The 18912-nt window shown below is 43.8% G+C and overlaps 1 protein-coding gene and 1 long non-coding RNA gene across 3 annotated transcripts in view; one reads left to right on the top strand and one right to left on the bottom strand.

Annotated features, from left to right (window-relative positions):
- Positions 1 to 4299: 4299 nt before the first annotated feature.
- On the bottom strand, positions 4300 to 10166 carry LOC118535274 (uncharacterized). 2 transcript variants are annotated; one of them, XR_004917110.2, is made up of 4 exons: positions 10083 to 10166; positions 9285 to 10005; positions 8365 to 8499; positions 4300 to 5591 (listed from the first exon to the last, which is right to left on the bottom strand). It is a non-coding gene; the product is annotated as an uncharacterized LOC118535274 (long non-coding RNA). The 2 variants fall into 2 exon arrangements; XR_013442170.1 differs by having other exon boundaries at positions 9285 to 10166.
- A 138-nt stretch (positions 10167 to 10304) lies between these two features.
- Positions 10305 to 18912, top strand: part of RPIA (ribose 5-phosphate isomerase A) — a 30439-nt gene continuing 21831 nt past the window's right edge. The window contains exons 1-2 of the mRNA XM_036091609.2: positions 10305 to 10636; positions 17789 to 17849. Coding sequence (XP_035947502.1) covers positions 10352 to 10636; positions 17789 to 17849 — 346 coding nt within the window. The 5' untranslated portion in view covers positions 10305 to 10351. The remainder of the gene's footprint in view (positions 10637 to 17788; positions 17850 to 18912) is intronic.

Raw genomic sequence — 18912 nt, 5'->3', positions numbered from 1 at the left:
ACATACTTTATAATTGTATGTTTTTAACATTTTATGTTGAGGTATTTACGTATTTACAGCAAGTTGCAAACATTTTACATCTTCTACAACTACGGCCAAATTTCAAAATGGGAACATTGGTATTTATCACATGTGTAAATTCATGTAACCATTACTGCACTCAAGAGACAAAAACTGTTTCAGCACCACAAAGACCCCCCTAATAGTCACACTGTTTGGTGCCGGTCTCAGCCTATCGACAGCGATGCTATCAGCTAGAAATGCCCGAATTGCCTATACTGTGAGCCCCACAGACATTTCCCCTTTTGGAGCCAATGGTGAGGCTGGACTGGCCCTTGTGGTTCTTATTATGATGGCAAGACACACCTCATCAACAACCATCAGGGAACTTTGAAAAAACAAGGTTTACTACTCACAAGTCCTGGAGGGTACCCTGCGTGTCCCGGGCCACACAGTGAGGTTGTGGGTAGAGAGAAACAAAGAGAGCGTGAACCTGGGGCTCTGCCTTTATTGGGGTTGAGGGTGGGGTGCCTGGGATTTCTCAAGTTCACCCTTTGGGGAGTGCAAATGTGGGAGGGAAAAGCAGGGTCACTCAGATGGTCAGTTATCTAGGTCAGCCAGCACTTTCTAAAAGGGGAACCTCACGGGTGGGGTATTTTGGTTCTTTATCTAGTTGTGTGGTTGGCAATGTGTTTATTCCAGATGAATGACTTTGAAGTGGAAAAGCTCAATGGCGGGCACTTACAGTATAGTCAAAAAAGCTGATTGTCAGACATTCACGCTACACACACCCATACCTCTCCCCTCCACTATTCCTAAACCCTGGCCACCGTTCATCTGTCCTCCAGCTCTATAATGGCATTTCACAATATTATTTAATTGGAATCAGGGAGTATGTGACCTTCTGAAACTGGCTTTTCTTCACTCAATATTAAGCTCTGAGGTCCATTCATGTTGTTGTGTGTATCAATAGTTTATTCTTTTATATTGATGAGTCTAGTTCCGTGGAATGGCTGTATAATTTGTTTCACCACTCACTCACTGAAGGACATTTTGGTTGCTTCCAGTTTTTATTAGAAATAAGGCTTTTGTGAACTTTCACGCATAGGTTTTTGTGTGGACATAAGTTTCCATTTTTCTGGCCAGGAGTGCAATTGCAGGGTCATAATTATACGTGCATGTTTAGTTTTTTTAACTAAAGTAGTTTCCCAAACTACTTTCCAGAGTGGTGTACTATTTTACATTCTCACCAGCAGCGTAAGAGATCCATTTTCTCCACATCCTTGCCAGCATTTGGTATTGCCACCCATTTTTATTTTAGCTGTTTTAATAGGTGTAAAGTGGTATCTCAATGTGGTCTTAATTTGCATTTCCCCAATGGCTAGTGATGTTGAAAATCTTTTTGTGTGCTTCTGTGCCTTCGTATATCCTCTTCAGTTAAATGACTTTTCATGTCTTCGGCCCATTTTCTAATTGGATTGTTTAGTTTTCTTTCTTTTTTACTGATAACTTTTGAGCATTCTTTATATATCCTAGATACGTGCCCTTTTTCAGATTGGTGATTTGAAAATATTCTCTTCTAGTCTGTAGCTTGTCTTTTCATCCTTTTCATCATTAACAGCATCCTTCACAGATCAAAAGTTATTCATTTTGATGGAGATCAATTCATCAATTTTTCTTTTGTGGATTGTATTTGTGGTGTCATATTTAAGAACTCTTCACCAAGTCCTAGGTCCTGAAAATGTTCTCCTATGTAATGGTGGGATTGTGATATAACAGGAAATATACTTTGGTCTTTATCCATTGGTACACAACTCCTAAAACCCTTGCAATTTCCTAAGTGATAAAGAGCAATTAAAGCACCTTTTGTTACAGTATTTAGTTTTTGTTCCCAGCTCCTGAAATAGCTGGAGAATATAAAGATGAAAGGAATATTTTGTGTTATTCTTTACAATCCCCTTTCACCCACACCTGAGGTCAGGTTAATAAGATGACTTTTAGAAAGCCCCTAAAAATTGGGGGGGGCTAAGGAGGTGGGGAAAGAAGCTGGTTGCCTGGGGAGCCAATCATGTGATTAGAGAGTTGGACCTTTGAGCCCCACTCCCACCTCAGGGGAGGGGAGAGGGGCTGGAGAATGTGTTTAATCACCAATGGCCAGTGATTTAATGAATCACGCCTATGTAATGAAAACTCCATAAAAATCCCTAAAATAAGGGGTTTGGAGAGCTTCCAGGTTGGTAAACAGGTGCAGGTGCTGGGAGAGTGGTGCCCCTGGAGAGGGCATTGAAGCTCCGAGCACTTTCCCACATAACTTGCCCTATGCATCTCTTCTATCTGGCTGTTCCTAAATTGTATCCTTTTATAATAAACTGATAATCTAGTTAGTAAACTGTTTTCATGAGTTCTGTGAGCTGTTCTATCGTATTATTGAACCCAAAGAAGGGGTTGTGGGAACCTCCAACTGATAGCCAGTTAGTAGGAAGCCCAGGTGATAGCCTGGGACTTGTGATTGGCCTTGAAGTGGGGGCTGTCTTGTGGGACCGTGCCCTCCACTTGTGGAGTCTGTGCTTACTCCAGGTAGATGGTGTCAGAACTGAATTGTATTATAGGACACCCAGTTGGTGTCTGCATATAGTCAGAGAACTGGTAAGGGTGGAGAAACACTCACACATCTGGTGTCAAAAGTAAAGTATTGAGAGTAGTAGAGCAGAGAGCAGAAAGGAACTTTCCTTTTGGTGATCTTCTGAAAAATTGTAGTTGTATATCTTACATTTAAATCTATGAACCATTATGAATTAATTTTTTTGTACAAAGTATGAGGGTTAGATGGAGGTTTTTTTTTTGTTTTTGATTCTGTCTTTGTTGTAGTTGTTGTTTGCTTGCTTGGAGTTATTTGGTGGTAGGATGAATAGTGGCCCCCTCAAGGAGGAGCAAATCCTAATAACTGGAACCTGTGATATTACCTTATATGGCAGGAGGGATTTTGTAGATGTGATTAAGTTAAGGTTCTTGAGAGGGGGTGATTATCCTGGATTATCCACGTGGGCCAGGTGTATCCACAAGGCTTCTAACAAAAGGGAAGCAGGAGATCAGAGTGAGCAGTAGGAGACGTGAGCATGGACCAAGATGTTGGAGTGAAGTAGGAATCATAAGCCAAGTTACACAGGCAGTCTTTACCAGTGAGTACAAAGACAGGACAAAATATTAGTTCTTCTAACTCAATTCTTTTTTTCTTTCCATTACATCATATAGTTGTGTATGATGTTACATGTTAATCATATACATTATATATGTTAAATCATATTTTGATAAACTGTAAGCAATTATACAGTTTCTGGGTTGTACTGAAATTTTAACATGCTGATTTTTATCCATTCGTCACCCACCCATTCATCCATTCACCCATCCAATAACCACATACTGAATGTCTATCTGGTGCCAGCATAAAGCCCTGAGAATAGGGACATAAGAAAGGTAGGCTCCACGCTCTGAATCAGAGAGCTTGCCCCCTAGTGGGCAAAAGTAGGCATAGGCGTATACTGTGTATCAGCGTGAAGAGTAGTGATGTGCTAAGTTTATTCAGTAAGTGAGGCCTGAGCTGGGTCTTAGAAGATGAGGTAGGAGTTAGTCAGATGACAGGGTCCACTCACAGAAAGCCCCTGAATATCTCGTTAGCAAGTTTGGAACTTATCCTGAACACAGTGAGGGGCCATTGTAAAATTTAGGCAGGGATAACATGATCAGATATGGTTTTTTAAAAATTGCTCTGATGGTTGTGGAAGGAAGTTGAAACTGGGGAAAGGTAGAGAAGTTATGACATTGCTGTGGTAGTCTAGGAATGACAAATGCCTGAACTGGGGCAGGACTGTTGGACATAAAGACAGGGTCTGGGTCTGATGGTTACAAGGGAGGTAGGACATGTAGGTAGAAAGTGATTAGTTGGATATAGTGAAAGAAGGGACTGTTCCTAAAACCCTGGCTTGGAATTTGTTTATTCATTCATTGCAATGGTTCTTGTTTGTTGGTTGCCTAAATATATCATCTGCAGGGAAATAGTGACATTTCCCATGATCTGGTGTTGGTTAGGATAGTATTTCAGTAGAATAGCATTGCAAATCAACTTTCCCTTGTTGTGTGTAAAATATCTAGAATGGAAATTGCTTACAAAAATATTTTAATTCCAGCTATTTTTTTCCTTTACCACATTGCTCATTCACAGACTGTGTCCCTGATATTAGCAGAGAGTGGTTGTGTAAAGAGTAGATGACAACTCATTTTAATATTGTATTGATTGTTTAATGTATTTATAAATCCATTTGTTTCCAGAAGGAATTTGGAACAGTCTAGTTTGAACCGCAAATACAATAAGAGTGAACACAATAGATACAAAGCAAAAGACTGATAGTCTTGGTACTCCCATGCCCAAGTGGCCATGTCCCTCTTCAACTTCCTAGTGTCCATTTCTTTCTTCCACCCAGGAACAGTACCCTAATTTTTATTCCACCCCTCCTTCCCACAGTCCTTGGGCCAAGGTGACTCTAGCTTCTAAAGAATTTGAAGATCAAACTAAACAAAGCCTTCCCCACCTCCCACATCTGCCCCTACTGGTTCTGAGTGGGCATATTCCCTAAATTGGTCTAATTAAAATAAAACTGTGCTTAGAGGGTAGGAATATCTGGAGACACTGTTGGTCACAACTGCAGGGTGTGAGAGTGCTACTGGCAGCTAGTGAACAAAGGCCAGGGATGCTGCTGTTCCTTACAACAACGAATTGTGTGGTTCAAAATGTCCATAGTGCTGAGTCTGAGAAATCCTGTGCCAATTCCCTGGAGCATGAGAGAGATAGCATCCGTGGGAGCCTTAACATTGGCATTGCAGGGAAAATTTTGTGCTTTGGTGGAAAACTCTGCATTGTCTAGACTGTAGAGGACACTCCTCTAGGTTATCTGATTCTATAAAAGCTATTTTGCAGTTCTGTAAACTATAGATAACGAACGGCAATTCAAAGTCATTCTCGTTGATTGTCTGCTTGTCTGTAGTCATTCTTCTCCATAGTCATGGAAAGTAAGCTCTGTCTAGCAGGAGTTCATTTGATGTCCCTGTTCCACCGTGGAATAAGTTCATTTTGCCCCCACTGGCATGTTCAGTTCAACATCCCAACTCCACATAAATCTGTGATTTTTTTTTTTTGGTTTACTTTTCCTTTAAACTGGTTGTAACACCTCACCAGTTTCCTCCTTCATGACAGTAAACAATGTATTCATTTTTAACCTGTTTAAGAGTCATACTTTACCTTTTTTTTGAAGAGTTCTCTTTTAATAGCATCATCCACCTTTGAGGAGTTAAGGGAATGAAAGCACTTCCATCGGAAGATGCTCTGGTCTCAACAATGGAGGCAGGAACCTGGACTCCTATGGGAGCTTCAGAACAACAGCTGTTTGTCTGTGTGGCCCACTGCTGTATTCCTGGTGTCTCGAGCAAGCCCCAGCATGTAGTAAATGCTCCATAAATGGCTTGTCCACAACCGAATGGACACCTTCTGCTTAGGCTGAGTATATTGAGAAGAAAAGGGGAGAGAGAAGGCATGTTCTCTGTGGGAACAAAGAAGGGGAGATTTCTTTAAGGGGAGGGGAAAATTGATAATGGGAAGACATTTGTGTTAAATTTTGTAGGGTGCTAGCAAATTTGGGACCCCTTACATTGCCGGTGGCTGTTTTTATTTGGTGCATATTGCATGATCCAGTCTAGGCAGTTGAGCATAATTTCAAAGAACAGGTGGTGATTTCTCTCCTTAGCGGATAGTGTGGCTTTGGGGTAAGTGTATTTATTTCAAAGCCTTCTTGGGGTAAAAATTAAAGGCATTCATAAAATACGTAAGGTGTAGCACTGCCTATATTTTTGGTCCCAGGTGAATATATAAGGGGACAATACAAGGTAACCTCAAACATACTAGGGATGATAGGAAATGTACAAAAAGTAGGAAACACTTATTTAAATCTATCAGCTGTGTTCCATTACTGAAAAGTGAAAGGTTTGAGCTTCTGAGAAGTCTGATCATAGCTTTTGTTGTCTAATAGCAGGAAGTTCTGTTAACCAGAAGTACACAAAATTTCTTGGGACCTGAGCTCTAAGGGAAGTTGTTACAGATGGTTCTGGAACATGCAAAAATTAACCTAGACAAAGACCTTATACCCTTGGGGCGCCTGGGTGGCTCAGTCATTAAGCGTCTGCCTTCGGCTCAGGTCCTGATGCCAGGGTCCTGGGATCGAGCCCCGGATCGGGCTCCCTGCTCAGCGGGAAGCCTGCTTCTCCCTCTCCCACTCCCCCTGCTTGTGTTCCCTCTCTCGCTGTGTCTCTCTCTGTCAAATAAATAAATAAAATCTTAAAAAAAAAAAAACCTTATACCCTTCACAAAAATTAACTCAAAATGGACCATAGACCTAAATGTAAAATGCAAAACTATAAAACTAGGAGATAACATAGGAGAAAATCTGGAGGGCTGTGGCTTTGGCAATGATTCTTTAAATGCAATACCATGAGCATGATACATGAAAGAAAGAATTGATAAGCTGGATTTCATTAAAATTAAAATGTTCTGCTCTGTGAAAGACCGTGTCAAGAGAATTAGGAGACAAGCCACAGACTGGGAAAACATATTTGCAAAAGATATATCAGATAAAGGACTGTTGTATAAACTTACAAAGAACTCTTAAAACTCAACAATAAGAACACAAAAAAATTGATTAAAAAATGGGGCAAATACCTTAATAGACACCTCACCAAAGAAGATCTACAGATGGAAAATAAGCATATGAAAAGATATTCCACATCATATGTCGATAGGGAAATGCAAATTGAAACAACCTTGAGATACCACTACACACTGATTAGAATGGTCTAAATCCAGAACACTGACAACACCAAATGCTAGTGAGGATGTGGAGCAACAAGAAATTATCATTCATTGTGGATGGGAATGCAAAATGGTACAGCCACTTTGGAAGACAGTTTGGCAGTTTCTTACAAAATTAAACCTCCTCTTATCATATGATCCAGTAACTATACTCCTTAGTATACCCAAAGGAGCTGAAAACATGTCCACACAAGAACCTGCACACTGTTTATGGCAGCTTTATTCATAATTGTCAAGATCTGGAAGCAAATAAGATGTCCTTCAATAGATGAATGGATAAACTGTGGTACATCCAGACAATGGAATATTATTCAGTGTTAAAAAAGTGAGCTGTCACACCATGAAAAGAGATGGAGGAAACTTAAATGCATACTAGTAAGTGAAAGAAGCCAATCTGAAAAGGCTACATAGTATATGATTCCAACCATCTGACATTCTGAAAAAGGCAAAACTATGGAGACAGTAAAAAGATCAGTGGTTTCCAGGGATTAAGGGGGAGGGAGGGATGAACAGGCAGAGCACAGAGGATTTTTAGGGCAGTGAAACTACTCTGTATGATACTTCAGTGGTAGATACATGTTATTATACTTTTGTGGATATCCATAGAATGTCCAACACCAAGGGTGACTCATAATGCAAGCTGTGGACTCTGGGTGATATGTCAATGTAGGTTCATCAACTGTAACAAATGTATCACTCTGGTGAGGGATGTTTGAGAATGGGGAAAGCTATGCATATGTGGGGGCTGGGAATATACATGAAATCTCTGTACCTTACGCTCAACTTTGCTATGAATGTAAAACTGTTTTAAAAAGTAAAGTCTATTAAAATATTATAATCAAAACATCTGAGTTATAAAGCCAACAAATATTTAGATAAAAAATTGAAGCCTGGGAGAGTCTGGACTTAACCAACTTTAACCAATTTAAGAAAAACATGCTGAGAATGTTAGCAACTTGTTTTGCTTTTATCTTCTCCGTAATAATAAAAACAGAGCTGTTCATTTCCTGCAGCTTCTTTTCCCATTAGTAGAACTTTATGTCAGGCCACTTAAATGGTACTCAAGATGTAACCTGCTTTTCTAGTGGAGGGAACAAATGTAGCTGACCTCAGGTCTGTTCCTCTTGTGCTTGCACCTTGCCCATGTGTGGTGACACCAGGCCCAGCAGCCTCTACCAGAAGTCCCTCCCCTCTAAGCTCTGGCTGAGCCTTGAGTCAGGGAACTCAGCAAAGAAAACAATTAGTGTAAAAGACATCAGAAATGCTTTGTGGAGCATCCGATGCCTGCAGTGTGCTTCATACTTAGCCAACAGCTCCAGAGTTACAGGAAAAACACTTGAGATGGAATTATTTTGGTCTGTTGTTTTATCATTGTTTCTTAGCAAAGTTATTTCTTAAACTCTTAAAACTGCTATTAAGCTAATAATGAGGGGAATTATTCTGTACCATACCTGAGGTGGAGTAGGGGTGAGGGTGGGGAGTTGGAGGATGAGGGGAAGGAGGAACCAAGGGCTGGTTCCCTATATTCATCCATTCTGTAAATTCAGGCATCTGTTAGTGAAGAAAGGGAAGTTTTCTGTTTCTTTCTAGAAAGGGGAAATACAGGCAATAAATAAACAGATTACTTAACAGGATGATATTCGAGAAGAATAGGATGATATGATGGGCATGAGGTGGGGACTGGGAGGCTGAGGATTGGGCAGGGGTATTTTATTAAGTGAGCAGGGAAGATCACTGAGCAGGCAGAGAACTGAATGAGGTGAGGAAGCCAGTTTTGAGGGTCCCTGGCTAAAAGGTGTGGCCCAGTCTTAGAAAGGGCCCCTCTGCTTTCTCTGAAGAACTCATTTATATACTGAAGTGGCAGAACAGGTTATTTTCTTCCTTTCTTGCCTCCTTCTTGATGTGAGACAGAAATCCATCCCTTCTTTGGGGCTTGGTACCTGGTAAATCAGACTGATGCTGCTCAAGGGTTCACAGAGACAAATTCTTGGCGTATATTGAGACTATATATATATATATATATATATATATGCCATTCTGAGCTAAGGAATAGGGTAAGTGCCTTTGGCTTCAAAGGGGAGGGCAATTCACAGGCAATAGGGGAGCAGATGATGCGTAATTAGATGTTTGCTCTGCTATACAGATGTGTCAGGTAAAATTTATCATTGGTAATAACTCTTATTCTAGGAAAGACACCCAATTTAGATACTTCTAGGCAGTTGAGGGAGGAGCAAAAGTTTCTCTTGAGTCCTCAGGGTCTGGATTGCCTTCAGCTCAAAATAGTCCACCTGACAAAGTGGCACATTTTGGGGACACCTATTCTGAATCCCTTCATTAGACAGCAAGGATTGCCAGGTCTCTGTGGACATACTTTTATGTGCGGGGCCAGGTCCATCGTGGGATGGTAAGCCATCCAAAACTGTCTGGTGCAGAACAACGTCTAAGGCTGGGAGTTCTAAACTTGCAGTCCTGGGCCTTCAGCTCTAATGATAAGATTTCAGCGTGTAACAGCACTCCAACTGTCTAGGGTTAACTTGCTTCATGCTTATGCACTCCTTGCTTGCTAACCTAAGTCCCAAGGTCTATAGCAGAACCAGCCTACCTTCCTTAGATTTGCAGGCCACTGGCCTTGAGGAATTAAGGCCAGAAGATAAGGCCTGACTACATTTGAAAACAAATGCCACTGACGCCAGCAAGTCTGTTTATGGTCATGTCCACATACGACTAGCTGCCTGGGCACGGCTTCTCTGCACGCAGCCCCCTTCCCTTTTTCAATGCCTTCCCCTTTAAAACTCTCTGGCTTTGCCTGATGGGGAAGATGGTCTTTGAGACGTTAGTCTACCATCTTCCCAGGTTGCCGGCATCCAGAATAAAGTAACCTTTCTTTTCCCACCATCACTTGTCTCTCGAATGATTTTCCAGCGGGGAGCAGCTGAACCTGAGTTCAGAACCCGTTTTCTGTCCAATAACAAGCCCGCCAAACCGCATGTGCATTTCGTTGGGGAGTGTCTACAGAAGTCACTCTCAAAAGGGGGCGACGTCTCCAGAAGAGCGACTGGCCTAAGGACTCGTCCACGGCCATGTTCTTAGTTCTGGAAAAAACGACAGGTTCAGCTCTACCACCCCCTTCTCGCTTGCGAGGGCAGACAGAAGTATCCGGGGAACCCACCCAAAGGTAGCTTGAACACCCCGGCTGGGCGTCACAATCAAGTTCGGTTCTTGGCTCAGTCCTCACGGTCCAGCGCGCCCAAGCCCGTCGCTCAGCATTGTGGGACTGGTAGTCCCGGCTGGTGCGTGGGTTAGGCCTGCCGAAGCCACAGAACTACACTTCCCAGCAAGGACCCCCGCAGTAGCCGGCGCGGGCCGTATGCGTCAGCCACCAGATTTCCGGACAAGCCAGGGGCGGGACCGTGGCGGAGGCTGGAGCTTGGCGTCGGGATGCAGCGCCCCGGGCCCTTCAGCACCCTCTACGGGCGGGTCCTGGCCCCGCTGCCCGGGCGGGCCGGGGGCGCGGCCTCTGGCGGAGGCGGGAACAGCTGGGGCGTCCTGGGTTCCCACGTGCAGCCTCCCGGGCGCGCGCAGTCCGGCACCCGCGCCGGCGTCGGTAGCACAGGTACCTACGGTGGGGACGCCAACAGCGCCTGCCCGGCCCCCTCCGCTATGTCCAAGGCCGAGGAGGCCAAGAAGCTGGCGGGACGCGCGGCCGTGGAGAACCACGTGAGGGTGAGCAGCTCCGGGCGTGGGGCTCCCGTGCTCTGCGTGATGGGCTCGTGTTGCGTGTTCCGGGTACTGCCGGAGCCGGGGCGGGGGCTGCGTGAGAGGGGAGAGGGTATACACTGTACCCGGGGTTAGATCCCCCCTTTTCCGTGCTCCTTAAAGGTCTTTTACATGTGGGATCGAATGGGGGCGAGATTCCTAAAAGTTGAGCTCTCTAAAGACTCCTTGTCTGGCCGGGTAACAGTTTGCAAAGTGGAGTGTGGTGGTGTCTGATGTGTTTGGAGTGGCGCTGGAAGGGACTTGCCGTGCGGCTGGCTTCCTTATTAACAAGTAGAAAATGGTGAGTTCTGGAGCTGCCAAGAGATCTTCACTTCTCTTTTCTGTGCTGGGAAGCCGGTGGAGAGCTGGTTTGAAAATTGCTTTGAAATTTCACTCCAAGGAGGTTCTTGGTTTGGCGCGTGTACGGTCCTGAGTGTACTCACTAGTGAAAGAGAGCGAAAGAGGGATTTAAAAACCACCTGCCTTTGACAGGGGTGGGTGGACAATGGGATTCTGGAGGAATCTATTCTTTAAGGTTGGGGCGCAGAGATAAGATTTAGCTGTTACCGGTGAGGTCGTGGCCCCAGTTAAGTGGTGGGTGTGGTGCTGTTTAGTGGAGTCTCTTAACCTGAGTGGATTTGCTGTCATCAATCAAGTTAATTATCTTAATTATGGTACTTCCGTCGAGCCAAGTGGAGTATCTCTGCCCTTTGGTGGAGTTTCCTTGACTTTGTTGGCCTTTTGTCTCTCTCTTCTGTTTCTTAGAAAGTGGTTTCTGATTCCCTTTCTCCTCTCGTGATAGTTCTTTACATTTGTTAATGCTTTCATGTACAGAGTACTTTGCTACGATGGTATTTGATCCTCAAATACCTTGGCTAAGTGGGAGGGACCAGTGTGGTAACCTGTGGATCAGCATGTTCTGTAGATCCTCCAGAACCCAAACTGGGTGACCCCTGTTCCAGTGCCCTTCCACCGGTTCCATAGCTGCTCTGTTCTGGTGTAGTTTGTTCCAGTCTGGTTAGCAGTGGAGTTTTCTATGGGAATTCACAGAGATAACGCAGAATGTGTAGTCCGGCTCTACTTTTAGGATTCAGTGCCTCAGCTACAAAATTGGGATGGTAAGCTGAAATTTTAAAATGCCTGTATAAAGTGAATAATTAATAGATGAGTAAATGAAATCTGTACAATTAGAGAAGCCCCATATCTTAGTATTCTTATTAACCTATTAACATTTGGTGGCATAAGTCTTTCTGACTTTCATCTTATAGTGTATTTGCTTCCATAAAAATCTTCAAGCCCCCACCTCTGGCTGGAGCTACAAAACACTGGACTCCAGCTACATTATTCTGTGAAATTACCAGGTGATCATGGGGAGATCTTCTTTGGCCTTTTGGGGGCACCTCACCCCAATCTCAATTGCACCTGCTTTCCCTACCAAACTTCTTCCTGAGATGCTAACATTACTTGAATTTTGTATTTTCTACTCTTAAACGTTGATTTATTCATTTCATTCATTTACCAGATATTTGTTGGCCTAATATGTGTCAGGCAGTTGGTGTGGTGGCCAGAAATGTGGCTACAGGGAGAGGGAAAGTCAGGTCCTGGATACTTTGCAAACAGAATAATTAATTCAAACCTGTACATTTATTGAACATAGTCATGTGTCTAATTGTCAAGGCTTAGCTAGCTGCCCTCTCCAGGGCGGTATCCTTTGCACCATCTAAGCCATGTGTCATCTAGCGCTTTGTGTCTTGAAATTGTTTACTCGTCTAAGTTTATGGAGATGGTCATGTGCAAGGTTCTGTTGGTTCCACCTTTGGAATGTTGTTAGACCTGACCCTTCCCTTTGACTTATCATCTTTCCTAGTTGAGGCTCTCCACATGGCCAGAGGTTTGCAGTTGCCCTTATCTTGTCCCCTCTGCCAACCTTCCAAGTGATACATTATCATCTTCTGTATCTCTCATCTATTTGTCACAGTGGCCCTCAGGTGGCCTCATCCTAATGTCCCCATACCATATCTGAAGTATCTGTTGCGAGCCAGGTACTGGGCCAGATGGAGAGGATACACAGATGAGAGGCTGTGGTTCTTCTCCTGAAGCCCACAGTCTTGTGTCCTTCTGTAATCCTTTCTTCTCCATGTACCAGAACATTGGAAAATATATACTGGCATATAGTGTGCATTTTAATATCATTACACTCTACTTAGAATGCTCTTTCTTGTCCTCTGACCTTGCTGGTTAAAATCATATGTGTCCTTTAGAGTTTGATTCAAAGACCCTTTTCTCCTTTCAGTTTTTCCTTAGTCTCCTAAGTCGGGCGAGATCTCTTTGATTTTGTAGCACTTTATACCTCTTAGGTGCTTTATGGTGTCTTATGTTCTAGTCATCTATATGTTTATCTCTCCTATCCCCCTAAAGAGTAAGCTCCTAGTGGATAGTTAACCTTATCTTCACTCAGTGTTGGTCACAGTGGGGCCTGCCTGGTAAGTGTTTGTTGAGTTGTATGGAGTGTAGACGCAAATACGGAGGTTGTAAGGTTACTGGTGGCCCTTTGCTTAGACTCTCTGGACTGTAGGGTTTCCAGTTGCCTAGCCCATTGGTGTTCCATTGTGGTGATCACTTCCACATCTGGATGGATAGAAAACTTGGCGAGTTTGCTGCTGAATCCTTTGGGTAGCCACTCTGAACTTAGATCTGCCTGTTTCTGGGAGTATGGCCACCCAGGTTAGGTTACCATGCAGGGCCGTGTTCTCCTGAAGGTCTGTAGCTTCCTTTGTTCTCATTGTTTTTAGACAGACTTAGCTTGAAGAAGTTGGTGAGTAGTGACTCCAGTTGGTCAGCAGAAGTATTTCCAAGTTAACCTACTCAACACAGTGAGTGAAGTTCCGATGTTGCATGTATGACATGTGATTTAGTATTGCCCATCAGAAGGGGCCTGCTTCTCCAGCAGAGTTTGCTTGGCAGCTGTCTGCTATTGGGCCACCTCACAGGCAGCCTTCGGCTATCTCTGTTTTGCTTTGGCTAGGACACCGATTCCTGGGCCAATCATTTGATTCCAAGGTAGGAGGACCACGTAGTTGAAGAGCTTTGGGCCTGGCAGGTCCCTGCAATTTCCTGGCCTCCTGCAGGAGTCAAGGGAAGAGCCTTTCATAGAGCTTGTCTGACTCACCAAAGTTATCTGAGTGCCACCTGCCTGCTGGGAGCCTGTGGGTGACATGAGTGTATGGTAATGAGGATTCTGGCAGAGTATGGTAGAGCTAGAGCTATGGGCTTCAGATCAGGTGTGAGAGTCAGGTTGAGCCTACCTAGGCATTATAAATTAAGTACTTTTCTCATTACTTGAAGATTTTTACATATTCACATATTTAGCTATTTTGAACATTTTGACATACCATTCACTTGTCTGGAAGACCTTGCTGTTAGGGTTTGCCTAGGTAGCTAAATGACTACTGGATGCATTGCATTCTTGAGGGCATCATTGAAGGTGGAATTCTGACCTAGACCAAGCTCTGCTCTGAGGCTCCTTGATCTGTTTGATGACTTGGGAACTATGAGCTAGTCAAAGTGATTTCCATCAGCTTTCACACACAGGCTGATGGGTAAAGCCCTCTGTAGATAGGGGAGGCCCAGCTAGAAGTGCTTTAGTTGCTGGGGTATTAGCATTTGATTTCTTTTTTGTAGCTCCCTCTGCTTGTTGGCCATTCTTTCTAATCTTTTATAGTTTGAGATGTAGTCTTGCTATGAGAAGGACCATACCAGATATGGGCCCAGGGGCTGGCATTGGGTATTCCTGTGGCCTTTGTCCTGTGTGAAGTGAGGGATGTTGGCTGTAGCTCTCAGTTTGTCCTGACTTGCCCCCAGGACTTTTCTTTCTCCTATGAAATATTAAAGAACAAAATTCAACTGAGTAAATCCTCAAAATCTGTTGGCTTTATTCAATGATTCATGAATCAGGCAGCATTCAACCTAGCACACAGAAGGGCGCTCTAAGGAGCTACACAAAATGAAAGACTTTTATAGCCAGAAGGGGCAGGAACTAAGAAGTTGTACTAGGCATGAAAGCAGGTTGATTATTAGAAGGTCATTTTCCTTATAGGGGATGGTAGGGGTCTCTCAGGCACATTACCTAGCTAGTGTTGATCAGACAGTTCCTGATTGACTGGCTTAAGATTCCATTTTGGGGGGAGCTGAAACTGTAATTAAGTCCAGTCTTGGTTTGGTGACCTGGGACTTAGCATAAGGACTCCATTTGGGGCCTTTTTTTTTTTGAGTAAAGTGATTTTATTAAGTGAAGATACAGAAAAAGCTCTCAAGAGTGAGAGGGGTCCCAACAGGGCTGCCTTTTTGTTTTGTTTTGTTTTGTTTTTTTAACACTCCCTGCTTCCTATCAGGCAAAAGATTTGGCTTACTTACAATGTGCAGTTTAAGCTGGCTTTACAAAAATGGTCTGTGGTGAGTACTGAAAGATTTCTGGCCCACCCAGGGACAGTCAGAAAGGAAAAGGCCCACGAAAAACACAGAGCCTACTTACACCCCAAGAGTGAAAAGCAGAGTTTTCTGGCTTCAGTGGCGTTTCACGTAAGCTTAATATCTAGATGGCAGGGGACTGACCACAGGTACCTTCAGGCTGCTGGCGTAACAGGGAAATCTCGGGGGGACATCAAGCCCACCATCTAGAGCCTCCCTGAAGTCAGCAGAAGGGGGGAAAGCCTGAAGTAACCTTGAAAGTTACCCTTTTTTTAGGGTGATGCAGGCTGGCCAGGTCTGAGGAACCAGAGGGGGTCCCACAGGACCAGCCAAGAGGGTCTTGGCTTCACACAGGATTGAAATCAAACTCGAGCCAGTAGGAAGTGAGAGCAGAGTTTATTGAATAGCGTGAGAGAGTATAGCAGATGGAGTGTCTGGAGACTCAGGAAGGAGTCTCGTCTTTGCTTGGGGGCTGGGGTTTTTAATTGAGGACAGTGGCCTGGTGTACGTGCCTCTCAGGCATCTAGGAACTGGTCAAAACAAGGTTGAGTGCTCAGGTGTCTTCCATCTTATGCCCTGGAGCCAGGGGTCTTGGCATCAAGGTGATTGGAGTCAGGGTCTTGGAAAACTGTTCATGATGACCCCACCTAGTCACTCCGTAGATGTTATCTTTTGTGCTGGAAGACTCTAAAGGTATCTTTAACTCCTTGACCTTTACAAGTAGGACATATGTTATTGATACTGTAAGGTGTGTTTAGGGTGGGGGTGCAGGTCCTCGCAAGAATGGAAGCAGGAAAAGGAGCAAAAAAGCAGTTTTTTGTTTTTTTTAATGGGGGTCTCTTCAGTTTCCCTGTGTCAAGGGGATGGCAGAGGTTTTGAAATACCAAACCACATCAGCATTATGACCAGTTGATGCCAGGAGGTCCCTGTTTTGCCCAAGCCTGCCTCAGAATATGGGAAGAGGGTGAGGCTTAGTTAGGATTATGAGAAAGAGTCTTTATCTGCAGTAGGGACAATGTGTAAGAGATAGAGAGTACTTGTGAGTGCAAAGGACAAAAAACAGGCATCATACTACTGAGCCTGCCATCTTAAGAAAGGGGGCAAGTCCCTAAGCAGACTAGGGACCCAGCCAAGGTCAGTTAGACCACAAACTGCAAAACAGGGTCAGGGTACTGCATTTAGGAACTAATGTGGAGCTCACTCAGTTCCTAAGCAACTTCCTGCCAGTCTAAGGCAAAAGAGCTAAAAACCAAAGCAGCAGCTACCATTTATTTAGCACCTACCAAGAAGATTTATACATGTTAATTTAAGTCAGATCTCACAACAACCCCTTGTAACCTCAAGACCAGTTATCCCCCCTCTAAAGATTTTATTTATTTGAGAGAGAGCGCGAGAGAGCTTGTGCGCGTGTGGGCACGGCAGGGGGTGGGGTAGGGAGAAGCGGACTCCCCACTGAGCAGAACCTTGGGATCATGATCTGAGCTGAAGGCCAACTGAGCCACCCAGGTGCCCCTCCCCACTTTAGAGAAGAATTCAACCTTTTAAGGAAACATTTAAGACTTGGAAGTGAGCAAAAGAGATTGTTGGATATCCTTTCATTGGAGTGCTGGAGCTTGCAGGTGTGTGCCTTAGCCTTCCAAGTAGGCCTGTCACAGCTCTGTAGGGAGAGACTTTTAATTTTAGAACACTTCTAACAGTGCAGATAATTTCTGTCCATAGAAATGCAAATTAACCGTGTTTTATGAGATTCAACTGATTATTACCCTAAAGATCTTGTAAATTCATTTGAACATTTCTTGACTGCATATGAATTTATGGTTCTTGGGTTTTTCCTGTGGACAGGTTGTAACAGTATCATGATTTTACCTTTTTTTTTTTTTTAAATCATCATTTAATAATATCAGTTACCCCCCCTACACAACCTCACTTCGAATAAGCAACTTCAGGAAGTTCAGCATGCTGAAATATTTCATGTCAAATTTCTTAGAGTTCCAGCAACTGATTAACAACTCATTTGGTAAGGGGAAGCCCATAGTGAGATTTTCTTTTGTTATAAACAAGACAGTAGGCCCCAAATTGAGTCACTTGTGCTAAGCTCATGTCACCAAAAAAGAGACTTAATTACTGTTTCAGCTCTCTCAGAAATGGAATGTTAAATTAGGAATTGTCAGATCAGCATTAGTTAGGTAATCTGCCTGAGAGACCCCTGCCATCCCCTAAAGAAAAGTAACCTGGCAATAACCAGTCTGCTTTTTTGCCTGCTAGGACTTCCTTGTTCACACTTCCTCTGGCTATAAAAGTCTTTTGTTTCGTAGAGCTCCTTTCTGTCTGCTAGATTGGAGGCTGCCTGACTTGCTCAAATAAACTCTTAAAAAATTTTAATGTGCCTCAGTTTATCTTTTTAAAAGGAGGAATTGGTGATGTTAGGGGCAGACATGAAAGGAGGAGGGTGCTGCTGATAAATGGCTCTGGGCACTAGGATAAAGTACAACTCTCCTGTGGTTCTGTTCAGTGCTGATGTTTCTATAAAATGGGCACAGTACTTACCTTGCACTCATGTTGTGAATTGATCTACAAAGTGGGCTAAAGAGGGAGTAAAATGTGGTATTAATGAGTTTTGGGTTTTTTCTCTCCTTTTTTTTTTTTTGGCAGAATAATCAAGTGCTAGGAATTGGAAGTGGCTCTACAATTGTTCATGCTGTGCAGCGAATAGGTAAGCTCTTGGGCTATCTACTGGGTCTTCTGTGGGATGGTGGGGGGGGGAGGAAGGGGAGGGAGTGGGGTACAGGTTTGGCACCTGCCCAACTCTGCTCTGAGAGGTATTTTTGGGCCTCTTCAGCCACCTTTGGGGGATGCCTGGCTTTGTTTACTCTGCTCATCTGGAGGGGAGGAGCTGATTTAAGATGAGGTCTCAATAGAATTTTAATTCTCACAGTGGTCCTGTGTGTGGCCCCAGGGGCCTTGAGGGGGGCCTTCTAAAGCCTTTGGGTTCCTCAGGCAATCTCAGACCGACAAACTGAGCTCAGTTGCCCTGTCCATGACCCTGGAGTGGATTTGAGGCCCCCCGAAGTTGGTGGCTGGTTCCTGCCGGTGCTGATTTCCTTCTGATTAGGGTGTCTCTGAGTTTACGAAAGGCTCAGGAATTATCAGCCCCTGTGGCTGTTCAACAGGTTTTACTGCCCTGCTTTTGTTTGTTAAAACAAAGCTCAGAGGGGAGGCTTGCCTGACTGCTGATTGCTTCTAGTGCCAAGGGGCAGTGCTCAGGAGACAAAGTCCAGGAATACTGTGTCTTTAAGAGTGGTTGTGGTGCTGGCGTGAGGGCTTCTGGAATCCTCATTGGCTTACCCCGGGCTTTAGTGTTGCATACCTTTCTCCCTTAGCATTGAGTGTGTGGAGGATTTTAGGGCACAAGGATTACTGTGAGGTTGAGTAGTGCCTTCTGAACCTCCCACGATGCAGACCCAATGATTAAAAAGACTTGAAATTTTAATAAGATAGTTGTTTCCTTAAGACTTTTTTTTTTCCCCCAGAAAGGTATAAATCCAAAATGAGTCAGCCCACCCTCTGGGGCCTACAAATGATATTTTTTGCTAAATGTAAAAGTAAAGTTCTCTTTTTTTCTGTGAAAGGCAATGTAAGGAAGTAGTTAAGACTGGAGCTAGACTGTGTGGGATCATAGCTCAGCTCTGCCACCTTTTAGTGTTATATCTACGCAGTGAACTTTAACCAGTCGGTGCCTCAGTTTCCTCATCTATAAAATGGGAATAATAATTGCA

The sequence above is a fragment of the Halichoerus grypus genome, chromosome 10 (assembly GCF_964656455.1).
Source record: "Halichoerus grypus chromosome 10, mHalGry1.hap1.1, whole genome shotgun sequence".
NCBI lineage: Eukaryota > Metazoa > Chordata > Mammalia > Carnivora > Phocidae > Halichoerus > Halichoerus grypus.
The sequence above is the reverse complement of the archived record's forward strand: the minus strand, read 5'-3'. Positions and strand labels throughout refer to the sequence as shown.